The sequence below is a fragment of the Apteryx mantelli genome, chromosome 4 (assembly GCF_036417845.1).
Source record: "Apteryx mantelli isolate bAptMan1 chromosome 4, bAptMan1.hap1, whole genome shotgun sequence".
NCBI classification, from domain to species: domain Eukaryota; kingdom Metazoa; phylum Chordata; class Aves; order Apterygiformes; family Apterygidae; genus Apteryx; species Apteryx mantelli.
This window is the reverse complement of record NC_089981.1, coordinates 54,801,664-54,820,735: the sequence shown is the minus strand read 5'-3', so window position 1 is coordinate 54,820,735 and position 19,072 is coordinate 54,801,664. Positions and strand designations below refer to the sequence as shown.

General features: G+C 40.6%; 1 protein-coding gene across 1 annotated transcript in view; it reads left to right on the top strand.

Annotated features, from left to right (window-relative positions):
• The window catches only part of SCG5 (secretogranin V), a 37,077-nt gene extending 19,144 nt beyond the window's left edge, over nucleotides 1–17,933 (top strand). Inside the window, exons 3-6 of the mRNA XM_067296642.1 lie at nucleotides 10–159; nucleotides 3,136–3,248; nucleotides 9,001–9,054; nucleotides 16,035–17,933. Of these exons, the coding sequence (XP_067152743.1) occupies nucleotides 10–159; nucleotides 3,136–3,248; nucleotides 9,001–9,054; nucleotides 16,035–16,130 (413 nt within the window). The 3' untranslated portion in view covers nucleotides 16,131–17,933. The remainder of the gene's footprint in view (nucleotides 1–9; nucleotides 160–3,135; nucleotides 3,249–9,000; nucleotides 9,055–16,034) is intronic.
• The last annotated feature ends 1,139 nt before the right edge of the window (nucleotides 17,934–19,072 follow it).

Sequence of the window (19,072 nt, the reverse complement as noted above, 5' to 3'; positions counted from 1 at the left end):
CTTTGCTAGGTGGTGCACATGAGGGTCTCCAGCACTTGGGTCCTTATGGCAATATCCCAAATATTGTGGCTGAGCTGACAGGAGACAATATACCGAAGGATTTCAGTGAAGATCAAGGATACCCTGACCCTCCAAATCCCTGCCCCATTGGAAAAACAGGTAATTCTGTTATAGCCTTCACACATCTCTACTCACTGTACTGCTGAGTCGTTCAGTGCTGTACTAAGCAGAGCGACACTGGATCGGTCGTGGGTGTGTTCTTTCATTCTCCACCCTAGGAGCAGAACTGTGAGCAATCAGGTATTTTAGATGAGGGTGTTTTTTTTATTATGTGCAACTTTTGTATTGCTGTATGACTGCTATAAAAGGTGAGATCAAAGAAATCATCTTAACCTTCAAGTAGAAGATGGTGAGATTTATGGTAGTGTCTTGCTCTGGAGGGAGTGCTTTTTTAGGCTGGCCCCTGAAAAAAGTTATCGTTCTGTACAGATGAGATTTACCCTTTTTTTAGAGACTTTCATTGTGCCAGAGGAATGAAACTGTCTGCCCTGATCTCCAACCCAGACCATGAGTCAATATTTAAGATACCTTGGCTCCAGTCCACATGGCTTTATAGCTCATTGAGGGTATGTCTACGCCAAGAAGTGGAGAACTACATGGACATACCCTAACTTGTTACAAGCAAGTTTGCTCTGAAAGAGAGGTAATACAGCCTCCGAGGGTCGGGGTGATATTGTACCTGTTGTACCTGGGGCACTCAATACATCCCTTAGCTTTGGGCGGTGTGTATACTAAGCCGTGTGTGTGGCTAGTGCTCAGGGATCTTTAATGTAGCACTACATGTGCATGATATAGACGTATCCTAAGGGAACTGATCTTTTTCCTGTTATTTGAGCCGAGGAATGATTTCCAGTACTGAAAGCAGTAGTAAAACACCCATTGGCTGCTGTGGAAGCTGGAACTGGGAATGAATACTCCATTTTCTCTCATTTTTCATTTGTGAACTAAGAGATCCTTTCAAAATCTTTTCTGTTTAGTCTTCATTTATGTTATTTGGATAATGCAAAGCAGGTGTCCATATTCTTATTTTAAAATGTTCTAACTAGCTTGGAAGTGATCAGAAAGTAAGTATTTGTCATGTAAAGTTTTGCAAGCAGTATTTTCACTTTTCATTCAAAAATATAAAAAATTTCTAAAAGTCCTCACTACTGTTTTCTATTACAGCCCATTTGGTGATGATGATTGCATCTCTTTTGAAATAATATCTAAGTTTTCTTTTTGTTCAATATAGCTATTGTCTGACAGGTTACGAATGATGGTTTTATGTTTCCCTACACACACAAGCGCATACATAGATTTTCTGTCTTGTGTGCTTGCCCATCAGACTTCAGTTAGTGATTAGATAACTAAAATAAAAACCTGGCATCCAGAGAAATGACTTTGAAAATCCCTTCAATTTTTCTTTTTTAAGTGAAATAAAAGTTGTTAGCTAAATCAATAGAGTCAGATAAGAACACGGAGAGAATTCTTAGGAAAGCGCTGCCTAGTCAGATAAGCTGCTCTGTCATAGGTACTCTGTGAGTGGAGATAATATCTACTAGGATTAGAGTAAAATGTTTTTCAGAGCCTTAAATGGAAATTCAAGTGGTGACTGTTAAAACTGTATTATGCATACAAATTACCAGAGGCCTTCCTCAATCAAGTCTGTGGATTTGCTTAATGGAAAACAATTTTTCCAGTCACTGTCTGCATATGCGCATTCCACAGCGGGAATACATATGCCTCAAGCACTTGAGCTTGAAGACTTTTTGACTAGCAGTCACAGAGGGCACACATATGTCCAGCTCCTCTTCATGTTTTCTAACAAAAGGCACAGACACTGCAACAAAGTCTACCGCATCTCTGTTGTCACCAGCTTCTCAGCTTGAGATGACTCTGTCCCTAGTGAGACAGAAATAAGTTCTCAGTGCTTCCAGTTAAACTCTTAACGGTTCCTGAGTTAGTTAGCCAGTATGGTTAGTTTTTCCCTGTTTCCTGTTGGCAACCTTTTTTCTTTTCTCCCAAGGAGAAAAGAGAGAAAGTGGGATCTATTGGACTTAACCTCCTCAGGACACTGACTTCAATTCATATTTAATTTAAACCGTTACTGTCTCCTACATTTACAGAAAAAATAATCCATCTGCAAATCTTTTTCCATGATGATCACACAGGACAGAAAGGAAAGTCCACAGGTGTACCTTCTGGAGTGTCTGTCTTCTGGCAGATCTCACTGCTTGGATGCCCAGCGTCGGGTCCCAGGTGGTAGGATCTCCTTGGGCATGTCTGAGAAGGACCTGAGGCTGCACGTGCGCGACGCTGGTGAAGACAAGGGAACTCCAAGGGCAGACTCTATCCAAAGTGCTACTCTGGACTAGTGTTTCTGAATCTTTGTTTAATGCAAAGATCACTTCATTTTGGTGAAAAGTCCATAAGCAAATTTTAAAAAGGGTATTGTGTCTGGCATGGAGCCATCCCTTGTGATTAAAGGATGTTCCTGAATACCCCAGATCATTTGCCAATCTTCAGAAGTGTCTTTAGCATAAAACTTCCGCCCCATTACATTTTTATGGGAACCTCTGATACGTAAATAATTTTCAGCCGTTTTGAACAAAGTAGCAAACCAGCAATGGAGTTCCATGAAGAGCTACTTAGTAAAGGAAATTCTGCCTTTGCTCACAGAGTCATTGTACCATGAGCTTCAAAAGTATTCCTTAAACAATTTCTACCACTTCCTGTGGGCATTTAAAAATAAAAATAGGACCTCCCTGAATCAGAATAACACGCAGTTCTACCTAAAATTAGTTTCAATCACTGATTTTAAGAAAATGGGCTGGGGAGTGTGGGGGGGGGGGGGCTTGGAAAATAAATGGGTTTAGTTTTGAACTCTCATTTAGTTGTATATTTTAAAAAATATTTAAATATATCCTGACCAACTTCTTTCAAAAGAAGGAAAAGCTTATATTTTCCAGTCATCTAGTTCTTTAAATGTTTTTATTGCATAACTTCATTTAAGAATTTTGACCCTAAATATGAGCATGTTCATAGGGTGTTTTTAAAGTTACTAAGCACTCGATGCTTTCTAACATACTTTTACAGTTGATGATGGGTGTCTAGAAAACACCCCAGACACAGCAGAGTTCAGTAGAGAATACCAGCTGCACCAACACCTTTTTGATCCAGAGCATGACTATCCCAACATGGGCAAGTGGGTGAGTACACGATTCTTCCTTACTTTGCTGCATGTCATACTGGGTATTGTCTGCTGCATGAGATAGAATGAAGCCACAAGGAGAAGACTATATTCATTGCTGGAAAAATTATCACCCTAAGGGAAACTGATTAAAAAGATGAACTTTCCCTTAGAAATATTGAAAAAATGGCTAAGAAAAATGGAAAACGATCGATGAAAAGCCCATCAAAAGTAAACAGAAATACTTGTCTTGTTACCTGTCTGAAAACATGACACCTATGTATGTGCTTGATAAATGCAACAAACCACAAGTCAAACTACAGTGAACATGTAACCAAAATTAGTGCAGATTTTAGCAGATTTCAGATTATAGCAGGGCCCTAATTTGAAAGATTATTCAAATGAGGCACTATTCAGGTACTTAGATGTTATGGAGTGCAGCAATGTCTAAACAGCTTTAAAATTCTAGGTCTAGAAATCTCATAATCAAGGATTCCATATGACCTAAGGATTTTGGAGATTATTGCTTCCTCTATCCAGGCTGTGCACTACCTTTCAGAAAGGCAGTTGCCAGGGAGGGCTCAGTGAGGCTATTTTGGAGCCTGGTACCAACAAGGCTGGAGTTGGTGGGAAGTGTGAGGGGCGGACGGTTGCCCTCGAGCAGGAGCAGAGCCCTCCAGGCATTGCTCGCCAGAGTGATCCAGCCTTGTCTCTTCCCCTTCCCTTCCCTTCCCTTCCCTCTTGCTTGCATGAAAGCAGAACACCAATATATTCTGTTGGAACGATGTTACCACATTGTTATCAAAACCCCATTTTATACATTGCATATAATAAATACAGCCAGTTACACTAAGGGCAAAAACCTTGCTCTATGCATACAAGGACCTAAATAACTCCGGGAAGACCAGGCTAGAGGCTCCAAAGAGAGCTCTGCGGCTTAATCTTAGATTACATCAGTTAAATGTCCAATCCCAAATCCATCTTCAGGCGCCAGGAAAACAATAACAATGGTCATAATTTATGCTTCTAGAACAAATCATGAAATCTCATTATACATTGTTATAACACTTTACTTATTACTCTAACCCAGTGTTCCATAAGCATATATCGGTAAATAGACATGTTTGGCAGCCTCTTTTCCTGCTGTAATCATGAGACAATGATTCATCTTTTATAATCAAACCAGTATAAGATTTATAGCCTTAATTACTTATGTGAGTGCTAAATTTCTAGAGAGAATCATGCCAAAATCCAAATTTTGGAAACTCTTGTTGCATTCTAAGTAATTACCATCAAAGGTTTTTATTTTAAAAACACCAGATGGTGACTTTATTATTTATGCCAGATAATGCTGTTAGTTTTCTTATTATTCATAAGTAATTTATTTTCATAATGCCATGCTGAGGACTATAAAAACACTTCTGCAAATCTTTGGCCTATTGCAGTATTTCAGAATCAGAGTACATACTGTGTTGTCATCAACAACGTATATACTTAACAAATGGTAGGTAATCATTAGTGAATACTGGCCTTTTTTCATTTCTCCATCCATCACTACTAATTCAGGGAAAAAACTACTCACACATGGATTAAAACAGACTGCTAGGTCCCAAACAGTAATCATATCTAGCTGCAGCATAGCCAAATCCAGATCTTTTTAATTAGAGATGAAACAGTTGGTAACGTACATGATCAAATGTTCTGCCAAGATCCAGGAATATTGCCGTGATTGCCTCCTCGTTGCATATTACTACACATTAAAAAGATTAGGAAATATAATGATATCTGTTTTTATAGATGTTTTTGTTATTGTTCCCCCTCTGGAAAAGTAAGAGCAGAAAAGCACTCTAAAAATTAGCTAACTGAGACTTTATAAAAGAGCAATAAAGAGATAAAGCAGATGAGATCTTTCAGTTTTAGGTCACTTACTGGCATCTGGATTAGACAGGTCATAAGTGACTAGCCCAGCAGACTGTGAGCAGCATGGTGTGTAACTGTGCACATCCACATCCCCCCAAAAAGCCCCTGTGCCACTAGCTGGCTCCTGCTTTTGCAGTTGCCAGCAGAGAAACCTAGGACCAGACACCCATAAGGGATGTAAATATTGCACTGCTATATGCAGTTCCACAAGATTGTCTCGCAGGCCCACGCAAGCTGGCGCCTGCCTTCAGCTCTCAGGGGAGCTTCTCCTGGTCCCCTGGTACCACAGAGCGATTGAGGCAGTGTCACGGTCCCATGGACACAGCCTGTCAAAGAGCCAATGTGCGTTCCTCAGCAGAACCACAGTAAAACCCAAATTACATTAGTAGGTTAACAAAAGACCTGATTGTTTGTGAATAATGGGAAAGAAACAGATATTTTGTTTGTTTTGTTTTGAATAGCAAGTGACTTAAGGTCTTGCTTGCAAAGCTGTGGGACCTTTACATTACCCCTGGGAAAAAGGAATCACTCCATAATTGCAGTGCAGACACATTTTGTAAATTAATTCTAGAAGTTCTTATACAGAAAAGTCTATGATTCTATGCAGACGCTAAATATAATATATATAAATAATTGCTAATGCATATGAAGGTATGAATATATAAATAGTGATAAACATGTACTGAGGTAGAAAAATACTTCCTCTTTTTTCCTTCCCTGGCCTTTGATAGACCTCTCCGTATATCAACGTGCTCACCTGTGGGCATCTCAGAGCAGGCTCTGTTCCTAGGCCAAGCAGCACAGCTCCCACTCCTCCCCGCCATAGGGCAGAATCTTTTCTTTTCCCTCAAATGGGGAAAATGTAGAGGGGACAATGGGAGTGGCAGGACAGAGGATTTCCGGAGGATTTTACCTGAGTGTGCAGCTATCGTTTCTAAGATATCTGGCCATGGAACACTTTCTTTTCTCAGTTCAGATTTTCTTTGCAGGAGGAAGGTATTTTCTATCTGGCAGATGCCTTTTCTGCATCTTGACTCTTAACTGGTGCATCTGAAGAAGTCTTGTTGGCATACAGAAAGACTTTCATGAAAACAGTTTACCTTTTTATATAAATGTTTTTTAGGTTTATTGAAACCTGAAGTGTTAACCATTCCCACATTGTGGGGAGAGGGGTGGGTTTAAAAAGAGGAGGGAAGTTCAGCTAGGTTTTCTGATATGCCTATCAGTACAAATAGAAAATTAAAAGGCGATGATGTTTTTCAACAACACTTCTTTTTACTGAAGCAATGAATAACATTTCACTGTCAGGGTAGAAATAATGCTGGTTTTGTTTATCAGCTACATTGGAGGGACCCAAGCCAGTACAAAGACAGATAAATGGAAAGCAGGGATAAAAATACGCCACAAAATTGAACTCCTTGTTAAGGGAGTTGCCACCTCTTGCTTCCCAATTTTAATGAAAGCCTGAAAGCAGTCTCTCATAGATTTCACTTTTTTCCAGTTTCAATTATTTCGAGCAATCTTAAGTGCATCTCTCTTTGCCAACTCAGATTTATAAATATATGGATGGCAGCGAAGATTACTAGGAAGGGTTATGGTAGGTCGGATACCCCTTTTCAATTTCAGACAGTAAATACAGATTACTTAGTTTAGCATAATATGCTTGGTGTAATAGAAATTGCCATGCTTGGTACTAGTGGTAGAGTGTAAACTGACTGATTTAGGGACAAGAAAAAGCCCTCCTCAAGGTGTGCACTCTTGCTGATGCAGTTTTCCTTATCAGTTTTGCTCAATAATTGAGCAAGTCCAGATTACAGAGCTGCTAATTATTGTTGACTTCAGCTAATTTCAGCGACCTCTGAAAGATCTAGAGGTAAATCTCTCTGGCACTAGTTAGTTGGTTACAAGCATCTTAACTTTGGTGTTCTTCAGCCCAGATCCCAACCCATCGTACCTAATCCAGGTACCTGGGCAGGGTGCAAGGGAAGCTCCAGGAGCAAGGGGACAGTGGCCCACTGTGCCACAGTGGTGCCCACAGTCCTGGGAGGGCTAAGGTTTGACATGACATGACTTCCCCTTCATGTTCCTTCTGAATCAACGTTTCCTCTTCAAAAGTGCAGCACGTCTCCAGATGAGGTTCATCTTTATCTTGAGAAACGTGGTGCCCCATTTCTTAGGCGAAAGATGAGAACAGTCAGCACTTACAAGCAAATTAAGCAGCTGATGTTATCAGGCCTCTACATGGTGCCTTCACATCTTCACAATCACTGTCACCACACAAGCACACACTTAGCTCATGATCTGTAGTCTCATTTGCTTTGCTCTACACATAATACTATACACATAATAGTAGTTATGGTCTTGAAATATTTGCAAGCAGACTAAGCAAAATATGATTTTCCTGAGCAGGAACAGTTCACTTGGAAGGAGTTTTCATGAGTGATAGGAATGTAGCTGCAGTAGTCATGACATTCTTTTTGTTTCAGAAACGATATTTTTACTTTTAATGAAAAGTATAAGGTCAAATAATTTATGAAGAGGGACTTCAGTGTGCTTTGTTTCCTACAGAGAATAATTTACACATCTGTGGGGTTTTTTTGTTTGTGATGTTAAGTTTTCCCTACGTGAGTTTGCATAAATGGCTAGCCAAGAATGTCTCCCTTGACCAACTTCATCTCTATTCCCTTTTGGCACAGCTGAGATAAAATAACTGAGGTTAGGCAAGAAATAGGCCTTTTGAATTCAGGGTTTAATGTACATGAGAAGTACAAAACAGACAATTTTGGCAGATTTCATTATAACACTTGAAAATGTTTGTTTTTTCTCATATCAAGGCTGCACAGAGGGTAGAAATGTTTGGTGAATTTGTCTCTCACTAGAATTACACTTTCTATTTATATGATCAACGTTAGGTCAGTTGTTTATAGCAGAATTAATGGCCTTGTTTATAGAGTGTTCTGCTTTTATACATGTAATTCTTCTCTCCTTCCATTTTCAGGTTAGGGTTTGGTTTTGTTTTTCTTCATAATACACAATTGAAACAAAATGTGTTGAGCATCTGTGTGTTATTCCAGACTTTATTAGAATTCACTACTTGTATGAAATATAACAATATGTGGATGCACTTATATAAACTATGGTCAGAGTTTTGTTTTTTTTTCCCCTCATCATCATAACTTTCCTTTCTGCCAAAATGTTTTTGGCAGTTTTTAAAAGGTTCACTCTATTAAAAATGTTATAGACCAAATGGTTTTTAGAAACTTTATTGAGGGCACTACTTAAAGAAAGGGTTGGCGCTGAACCGATTTCAGCAGAACTTTGCACTGGGAAGTGTTGATATCTGGAATGAAAGAAGCAAAGACAACAAAGCAGTAGGAATGACACTGATTGCAGGTTTTAAAAGGAATTAGAAACTCGCTTGTAAAGGGAGACATTTTTGCTCATGTACTGGTGTCACCTCAAATGTGAAGATGTACCAGAGACAGGACTCTCTCTCACTCGCTCTCTCTCTTTTTTTTTTTAATAAGTAGGTGTGTTTTACGTGTGGAACATCCTATCTATATCATTATACCAGCATGTACTTGAAGCACTTGTGCCCTGAACACAGACAAGCATACAGTACAACTTAGAGGAATACGACTGAGTTTTTAGTTGTTGATGACACTGACTGTTCCTGAAGAGCTCCAAAATATTAGCAGCAGTATCCAAATGTCTGTTTGAGGTTTATCTTTCCCTTAACTTTACAAACTCATTTAAACTTGCTCCTAAAATGTTCATATGCTAATATCTGATACTGTTGTTTTTTTTTAAAAAAAAAGTTTAATGAATTTGATGGCTACTTTTTTTTCCAGAGCAAGAATTTACTCTTTGAGAAGATTAATGGTGGTCCAAAAAGAAGAAAGAGGGTAACTATCAGAATACTTTATTGCCCCTCTGTCATAGGGCTAGTGAAAATTAAAATCATATTGCTGAAATGAACAGTTGGTCTAATGCATCTGCATGATAACTTAGATAATGCTTTGAGTTGGGGAATCTCTGTGATAAACTACCACAACAGGCTCCATGGCGATCCTGAGTACAAGATGTATTTCTCTAAATAGCCTGCTGCAGTGCTTTCAGAAGGTGCACTTGAATGCAAAGCTTTAATTTAAAAAACTTTGTATTATCTGTCTTTTCAATTTAATCCAGTTTGCGTAAAAACATTTTAAATTATTTAAATTTCTTCTAAACTAAATTTAAAATGTTTCCTGTTAGAAATATAGGTAACATTAATTACTTCTATCCATGCATTTCAGTAGCTGTTTGGGTGTAAATGACAGCAAAATTGGTGCCATCACTGATGCAACTTGATTGACTGATACAAGTACACTTAGATTTACCTCAGAATTAAACTTGTATCACTGTGTCCCAGCAGCTTGACTGACAAAGATGATTGGGGTCTCATTCTGCTGGCCCTAATGCAAGGAAGGAGCTCCACATATTGCAGAGAACTTTTGCACGGTCCATCTCACTAAGTTCTCTCTTTTTTTCAATATTTTAAGCCTTTCTTCTCTCAAAAAGTCACATTAAGGCAAAGGAAAAGTCTTTAGCTTTGCTGCTGGTATATTTTTTTCACAAGAAGAAAACAGAGCTTTACATTTTAAAGTGTAGCTCCTTGCCAAAAAGTAACTTTGCAAAATATGACAGCAGGGTTCATATTGTAAATGGAGTAGATTTGCTTTGGAATAACTAAAGCGTAAGATGATTTTTTTTAAACTTTCAAACTTATTCTTTGCCAGAAAGTGAGAAGATGAGTTGATTTCTTACTGAATCACATATCACCAGTAATAAACATTTTGCAATCAAAAGTTAATGATCTAGCATGAGGATTATTACATGAGTGTGCTTAGTATCTGCCTCCTGCTTAGTTTGGTTTTCAAGTTTGTTAACAGAAAAGCAAAAAGTGGTGACACCTTATTTTAAGTCTGTAAAGTAAGCAGAATCTACTCTGGGAAGAGTTACGTGGAATATTTATTAATTGTTAGAACAGAACAGCATGTTAAGGTAGGATTAGTGCAATATATACATGACAAAAAAGAAGAAAATATATACGTTTTCTGTCTGTGTGCCAGCTGATGTAATTGGATATAAAAGAAAGAACGGCTGGGAGGCATGACAGCTCTGTGGCCAGGGAGAGCCTAGAACTTCAGCAGCAAAGCTTCAGTTTCTTGCTTTCACAGAATCACAGAATGGTTGAGGTTGGAAGGGACCTCTGGAGATCATCTAGTCCAAACCCCCTGCTCAAGCAGGGTCACCTAGAGCACGTTGCACAGGATCGCATCCAGGCGTGTTTTGAACATCTCCAGAGAAGGAGACTCCATAACCTCTCTGGGCAACCTGCTCCAGTGCTCTGTCACCCTCACAGTGCAAAAGTTTTTCCTCCTGTTCAGATGGAAGTGTCTGTGTTTCAGTTTGTGCCCGTTGCCTCGCGTCCTGTCGCTGGGCACCACTGAAAAGAGTCTGGCTCCATCCTCTTGACACCCTCCCTTCAGATACTTGTACACATTGATAAGATCTCCTCTCAGCCTTCTCTTCTCCAGGCTAAACAGGCCCAGCTCTCTCAGCCTTTCCTCATAAGAGAGATGTTCCAGTCCCCTAATCATCTTTGTAGCCCTTCGCTGGACTTGCTCCAGTAGTGCCACATCCCTCTTGTACTGGGGAGCCCAGAACTGGACGCAGTACTCCAGATGTGGCCTCAGCAGGGCTGAGTAGAGGGGGAGAATCACCTCCCTCGACCTGCTGGCAACACTCTTCCCAATGCACCCCAGGATACCATTGGCCTTCTTGGCCACAAGGGCACATTGCTGCCTCATGCTTGACTTGGTGTCCACCAGCACTCCCAGGTCCTTTTCGGCAGAGCTGCTTTCCAGCAGGTCAACCGCCAACCTGTACTGGTGCAGGGGGTTATTCCTCCCCAGGTGCAGGACCCTGCACTTGCCTTTGTTGAACTTCATGAGGTTCCTCTCCACCCACCTCTCCAGCCTGTCCAGGTCCCTCTGAATGGCAGCACAGCCCTCTGGGGTATCAGCCACTCCTCCCAGTTTTGTATCATCAGCAAACTTGGAGGCTGAGGGTGCACTCTGTCCCTTCATCCAGGTCATTGATGAATATGTTGAACAGGGCTGGACCCAGGACTGACCCCTGGGGGACACCGCTAGCTACAGGCCTCCAACTAGACTCTGTGCCGCTGATCACAACCCTTTGAGCTCTGCCATTCAGCCAGTTCTCAATCCACCTCACTGTCCACTCATCCAGCCCACACTTCCTGAGCTTGTCTATGAGGATGTCATGGGAGACAGTGTCAAAAGCCTTGCTGAAGTCAAGGGAGACAACATCCACTGCTCTCCCCTCATCTACCCAGCCAGTCATTCCATCACAGAAGGCTATCAGGTTGGTTAAGCGTGATTTCCCCTTGGTGAAGCCATGCTGACTACTCCTGATCACTTTCTTGTGCTCCACATGCTTGGAGATGGCCTCCAGGATGAGCTGCTCCATCACCTTTCCAGGGATGCAGGTGAGGCTGACTGGCCTGTAGTTCCCTGGGTCCTCCTTCTTGCCCTTTTTGAAGACTGGGGTGACATTGGCTTTCTTCCAGTCCTCAGGCACCTCTCCTGTTCTCCATGACCTTTCAAAGATGATGGGGAGTGGCTTAGCAATGACATCCGCCAGCTCCCTCAGCACTCGTGGGTGCATCCCATTGGGGCCCATGGATTTGTGGGTGTCAAGTTTGCTTAAATGGTCTCTAACCCGATTCTCCTCGACCAAGGGAAAGTCTTCCTTTCTCCAGACTTTCTCTCTTGCCTCCAGGGTCTGGGGTTCCTGAGGGCTGGCCTCAGCAGTAAAGACTGAAGCAAGGGCGGCATTCAGTAACTCTGCCTTGTCTGCATCCTTCGTCACCAGGGCACCCACCCCATTCAGCAAAGGGCCCACATTTTCCCTAGTCTTCCTCTTGCTACTGAGGTATTTGAAGAAGCCCTTCTTGTTGTCCTTGACATCTCTAGCCAGATTTAATTCCAAACGGGCCTTAGCCTTCCTCGTCACATCCCTGCATACTCTGACAACGTTCCTATATTCCTCCCAAGTGGTCTGTCCCCCTTTCCACTTTCTGTATACTTCCTTCTTCTGGTTGAGTTTTGCCAGGAGCTCCTTGCTCATCCATGCAGGTCTCCTACCTCCTTTGCTTGACTTCCTACTCATAGGGATGCACCGCTCTTGAGCCTAGAAGAAGTGATGTTTGAATATTAACCAGCTCTCTTGGATCCCCCTTCCTTCTAGGGCCCTAACCCATGGGATTCCTCCAAGTAGGTCCCTGAAGAGGCCAAAGTTTGCTCTCCTGAAGTCTAGGGTTGCGATCCTACTTAGTGCCCTGCCTCCTCCTCGCAGGATCCTGAACTCCACCATCTCATGGTCACTGCAGCCAAGGCTGCCCCCAACCTTCACATCTTCCACCAGTCCTTCTTTGTTTGTTAGTACGAGGTCCAGCAGCACACCTCTCCTTGTTGGCTCCTCCACCACCTGTGTCAAAAAGTTATCATCAGTGCTCTGCAGGAACCTCCGGGACTGTTTGTGCCTAGCTGTGTTGTCTTTCCAGCAGATAGCAGGGTGGTTGAAGTCCCCCATGAGAACCAGGGCCTGGGATCGTGAGGCTACTTCCAGCTGTCTGTAGAAGGCCTCATCGACTTCCTCTTCCTGATCAGGTGGCCTGTAGTAAACACCCACAACAGTGTCACCCATGCTAGCCTGCCCTTTAATCCTTACCCATAAGCTCTCGACTCGCTCTTCATCCACCCCTAGGCACAGCTCGATACAGTCCAGTTCCTCTCTCACATAAAGAGCAACTCCACCACCTCGCTTGCCTGGCCTGTCTTTCCTAAAAAGCACGTAGCCATCCATGACAGCACTCCAGTCACGCGAGCTATCCCACCATGTCTCTGTAATGGCAATGAGATCATGGCCCTGCGACCGCACACAGATCTCTAGTTCTTCCTGTTTGTTCCCCATGCTGCGTGCATTGGTGTACAGGCATTTCAGAGAGGTGATCGAGCATGCAGGTTTCCCAGGAGGGGTACAAGAGGATCCTCCATAGCCACATCCCATGCGCACTTCCCTGGCTGCATTCACCTGCTGGAGGCATCCCGACTTGAGCTGTCTTTTGCCAGCTACCCTGGCACTATAACTCTCCCCTTCCCCCATCTTTCCTAGTTTAAAGCCCTCCTTACCAGATTGGCCAACCTGTTGGCAAAGACCTGCGTGCCCCGCCTCGTGAGGTGGATCCCCCATCCTTGCAACAGATTTATTTTCTTAGCAGAGGCATGTCATTTAAGGGTAAATTCATTATTTAAAATACTGTTTTGAGAGTAATACTGTAGTGATTATTAATACAGTAATGAGCAATTCACAGTTCTCACTTCATCAGCAAAAAGGCTAACCTCGAGACGTCAGCAGCAGATTGTAATTTCCTAGATCTCAAAAAGCCCATGTGATACTCTCCTACCACCCTCTGTGGTCCATGCCCTCCCACACAAACAAGCTTCCTACTGAGGACAGCATCTGGCAGCAAGATTGCTCTTTTGAATCACGGCTTTCCAGTTTTACGTTAGCAGCAAGTTGCCTTTGGAGAACTGCGTTGTCCATGCAGGGGAACCGTTGTGTCTGTACAGTGCTATAGCGCAACAATCATGGAGGCACTAGTCAGTTCTGCAAAACTTCTTATTCTGTGTATATGTATGTATATAAACACACATAAGAACACACACATATTTGTACTAAACATATACATGCACTCTATAAAAGGTGGAGGTGTATATTTATCATTTGCTACCGTGTTAATTTTTTGCAACTTTTACTGTGGAAGACAAGGAGGCCCACAGTGACCTCTTATTCAACTGAAGTGGTTCTGCCTGTTTTCAATTTCTATACATGACCAGTGTCCTATCCCAAAGCTAAGCAGATCGTGAGCATAACAGGCGTTCTTCTATCATAGCTGAGTCGCATTGCTGTGAGCTTTGGAGTTGCGCACAAAGGTACTTGTGAACAACATTACTCTGAATTCAGTACAGCTGTATAGGATTTAAATTAGCCAAAAAATTTGCATTATATTTTGTTCTCTTTTGTCAGTAAAGAGAAGGGTTCAAACTTTTTATGTTTTCTCATTCTGTTCTACTTTATTTCAAAAAGTAGCAAGCAAGTACCATTCCAGAAAAAGACCAATTAATCTTCCTAAGAATCTTCAAATAATTCCTAGAAGTTTATGTAACAGCTGAATTTCACTAAATTAACATTAAACAGAACTTCTTTAAACAAGCATAAATAAATCATTTACATGTGTCTTATTTTTAACACACCCTAATTTTAAGCATCAAATTAGTGTTAGTGTTATTTTCAAGGATTTTCCACATTCATTTCTGGCTCTTAACATTTTCTTTTGTTTTCACTTGTAGCAGGCAAAGCAATCAGTAAACAATACAGCAAAGGAGGACAGCTCTACACTATGATTAAGTATTAATGATAACTTCAACAAATATGAAAAAAACCCAAAGTCTTAAACTCACATAAAGACAAATCCCAAATCTCTTTTCCAGAGATTTGACAAATACTTGGGATATTTCAAAATAAATACTTTAATCCATGTTTTTAGGCTTTTATGCCTACTTCTGAACTCCAAGTTTTGGTGAAATAAGCATAGAATACTTCAAGAAAAGTAATTTCTGTGATATAGTCAGCCTGACAAGAATCAGAAGATACTGGAAAACGCACATCCTCCAGAGTTTGTCCTTAGAGAGGCAAATAATTTTTATTGGCATCAAAACCCAACACACTACAATTTCTATCCGTATCCATGAACTAGAAAGAAAGTATTTGAATTCTATTTACAGTGACACTTAAGAGACCTGAAAGTGGGTATAAATGGTATTTAAGTTAATTTTAAAGCTCCATTAATCTGCCTGATAGGTGCAAATACAATTAATACATTTCATTTCATTGGTAGAGATAAAATTCAAGCAGAGGCTTTCTACATTACCATCATCTCCAAACAGGTTTAGGACAGGATCTGTTCATCTTCAGTCTCATGTTGTGCTGCTTACATGGCGCAAAGTGAAATTAAACCCTCTCCAGGGATCTTCTTTTCAGCATTCCCTTGTTCTGGCAACGGTGAGAGCCATTCCTATGCCATAATCTTGCTTGGCTATGTTTCTGTGCCAGAAGAGTTTTTATCTCAGCGTCAAGAAAGGCAGCGAGGAGGGGTTTACTGGTGAGGAGATGGGCTGAAGAAGAGACTTTGGTGAAAACTGGTGTCGCAGTATCTCATTTATCCCCAGTATAAGATCCACCAGAGACTAGTGATTTAAACTGCAGCTTACCTGTCCATTTATAACAAGTTGCTGCAAGAATTAGAGAATCTGCTTAGAGATCTGCTGCTTCGCTGCTGAACTGAGGAAAGGGGAAGTGGAGCAAAAAGCCAGTGTTTAAGTCAGCCTGTCCTATATGCTGGACAGTCCTCCTTTACTTGTCCCTGCTGTGGGGTAGGTAGCAGTTATTCATTTTAGTGGTATGGATTAAATTCTTGCACCAAAAACTTATTGGAAAACAAAGCATTGACTGACTTTTAGATTTACTCCCTGGGAGCAATTTCTTATTTTCAGTCCATAAATATTTGACAGATAAGAAATATATATCCACTATTTCTAGTTACCATCTATAGATCTCCCTGAATACATGTGTGTGTTTGTGTACACATGCATGCATATATATATACACATATACACACATATAAATATATATATATTTTATACACACACACACACACACACACAAAATTTATTTATTTATTTTTTACCTTTTCCAGAGTGTGAACCCGTATCTGCAAGGACAGCGACTGGATAATGTTGTAGCAAAGAAGTCTGTTCCACATTTTTCAGATGAAGACAAGGGTCCTGAATAAGTACAATAAAAATGAATGATGAAAACTCATGCCATCTTCTGCTAGATCGTAATATTGCTTATATATAATCATCTATTAAAATCCTTGTGAATGGCAGCATGTTTATTATTTATATAATTGTAGATGAAAAACAGCTGTATTTATAACAGTATGTTCTCCTAGATAACGAAAATATGGTTCCGCTTTTTGTTAAGTTATGGTAAAAGAACAGTTCTGTTGTTTTTATTTTAGTCATGGAGCAAACTTTAAAAATATTAGTCATTTTAATAGCTAACGTGAGGTAAACAGTCTTAATGAGCAGCTTGTAAATAGGGAGATGTAAAAAAAAAAAGCCCAGTCTGACTCCAACATTTAATCTTAAATTTTACTATGTTTGACACATGAAAATTATAGTTTTATGTTTTGTTCACAAATATTGTTACTTAGCAAAGACAAAGTATTTATTTTACCCAGAGAATTTTGGCTTTTGGTCTATTTTAATAAACATTTAAGCAATCTACAAGGTTTGAAAAGCGACATTTTCCAAAATATTTCATAGGCTAATCTGTCTCAACTATTGCAGTGCAAATTTAAAAATTAAAGAACTGCTTTTGAGTTTATCCACTGGAATATTTTTCTGTTAGTTTTAATTTTTCCATGTCCACACTTTTCCTGAACACTTGCATATCTTACTTCCTTATCAATGGTACTTTTAGAAATTAATCCCCACTTTGTTTTTTTAGTCTGAGTATCAGTAGCATTTGCACATTATGAAGTGCTTAAATTATGTTTCCTTGGAATATTATAGGTGAAGATGGAGACATTTGTCTGTGTTAATAAAACTGTATCAACATACACTGAATCCAAATGCAGGATCATCCGGCTGATGGTCTTCTGAAAAGCTACGATACTCTAACAACATTGGTAGCCATCGCCACTCTTGAAACTGCTCCAGGAAGCTTAAACAGCCTTCTTCCCCAAGGAGCTGAAGAACTTTACATTGCAGCAAACTGAGTTCTCCCTTTCCTAAAGGTGCGCTGAAAACATAAAATATAAAATTTTTTTATTTTCAGGATGCATCTGGAATAGTACAAACTAAACAAGCCATGTGCACAAATGACATTGGGATTATGGAAAATAACATAAGTTTATTATGAAGTTCAAAGCTAGAACTTCAAATCTCTTTAAAAAAATGCTATACTTTCCTGCACTGGTCTTACAAAAAGACCCAGCACAATAACAATGACCCCTTACATAAAATACGTAGGAAACTAATAGAAACTGAAGTTCCTCTCCACATTAGGTTAAAGTTAACAGAACATCATAAATCTGACTGTGTCTGGCATTTGCTTTTCCTATCCTAGCACTCAGTGAATAATTCATAATAAATTGTGTATTCACAGAGTCGTTCCTCTCTCAAATTATTTATGTGTAGATGCAAAGTTCTGTAACATTCTAGGCTAAATTATAATGTCTTTCATCATAGTTCCTGTTTTCTTGTAAAACATGCTAGAAGAGAAAATTACTCAAAAAAGTATGTAATGCAGAGAGATTTATAATTGCATGTGACGTGAAATGTGAAATGCTGAGCTCCTTTGACTTCCAGCGCCTTAACTGCAGTACGGGGGTAACCCAGCTGTTGATGTGCCTGAACTTGTTTTCTTTGCTTCTTACACTTACTCTTTAATCTGTGTTCCTGCTTATTCTTCGTTCAGGTCTTGAGAGCAGGAGAGTGCATAAATGACTAATCCTTATCATCGTGGTAAAGGCTGCCTCCAAAGCAGAAAGGGCTCTGCAGCAAGGTTTTGCAGTCGGGCTCCCCATCGACACCCAGTGGCCCAGGGTGAGCAAAAGCCTCCTGCCCAGGCCCACAGCCAGACACTGTTGCTGTCAGTCTAGGGCTAGATTTCCATTCCTAAGAAACTAGTATTTCTTCAGATACTCAACTGTCTTATCTACTTAGTAACTTGAGCCACACGCTGGCCTTATTTTATTAGCTACAGTAAAATCCATTTTAATCATTTCCTAGATGAAAAACAACAACCGAGAAGGTGACTCATTTTTCAAGCTCTTACTAGGGGCCAGCACACAGTAAAAGGTTGTGTGTATGTGGTAATTGCACAGCTTCAAGAGGGAGCGGTGGGGAGGCATGATTTGCTTAACAGTATCAGGAATCCCATGTCTGATTCCTTGAGGCATCTCAGCTCAGTTACCTTGAGCAGCGATGTGCTACTCGGCACTGGGGGCTGACCAGCAAGTACAACGAGCCCCCTCCTAGCGTGGCCCGAGGAGCTGCCCATTGAGCTGCGATAGACTGCACAGAGCAGGTGAAAGAAAAACTGTACAATTTAGAAATTTTTGTCTTTAAATACAAACAGCAAACAAAATGAAACCCTTTACACTGCACAACATGACGACGTGCCTTATGGGAGCTGCCTGCTAGCAGAAATAGAATGCGTAGCAGCAAGCAGCAATCTGCTCGTGCCGTTCAGCAGAGTTAGTGTTTCACCAGGAAAACTCAACAGCATAAGTGTGAAATTGCAACAAAAATATAGCTCTTATACCATGATAAAGGGATTAATGATGCTAATTTCAGTTCCAGGGTAGAGCTGCCTTTCTAACTGGGATTGTTAGTGCAGTTTTCATTAAAAAACAAAAACAAGCTTAAAGGCCCCCCTCCCCCATGCCCACAACAGTCCAAACATGTTCAAACATTTAGATGTAGTTTTTATATGAAGAATCACCATAGTGCTGGTCTTTCAGAATCAACGAGTAAAGATACCACATATATCCCCCTCCATAAGAGCTCACGCCACCAAAATGATAGTTACAATGAGGCAAATAGCTGGCCAGATATCACGGGTATCATCATCCCTTTGCATTTATGATACTTGTGAATTAAGTAGCTCCTATATTGCTTGTTTAGAATTTTCATTACCTGGCAATCAGAGCATTTTTAGGTA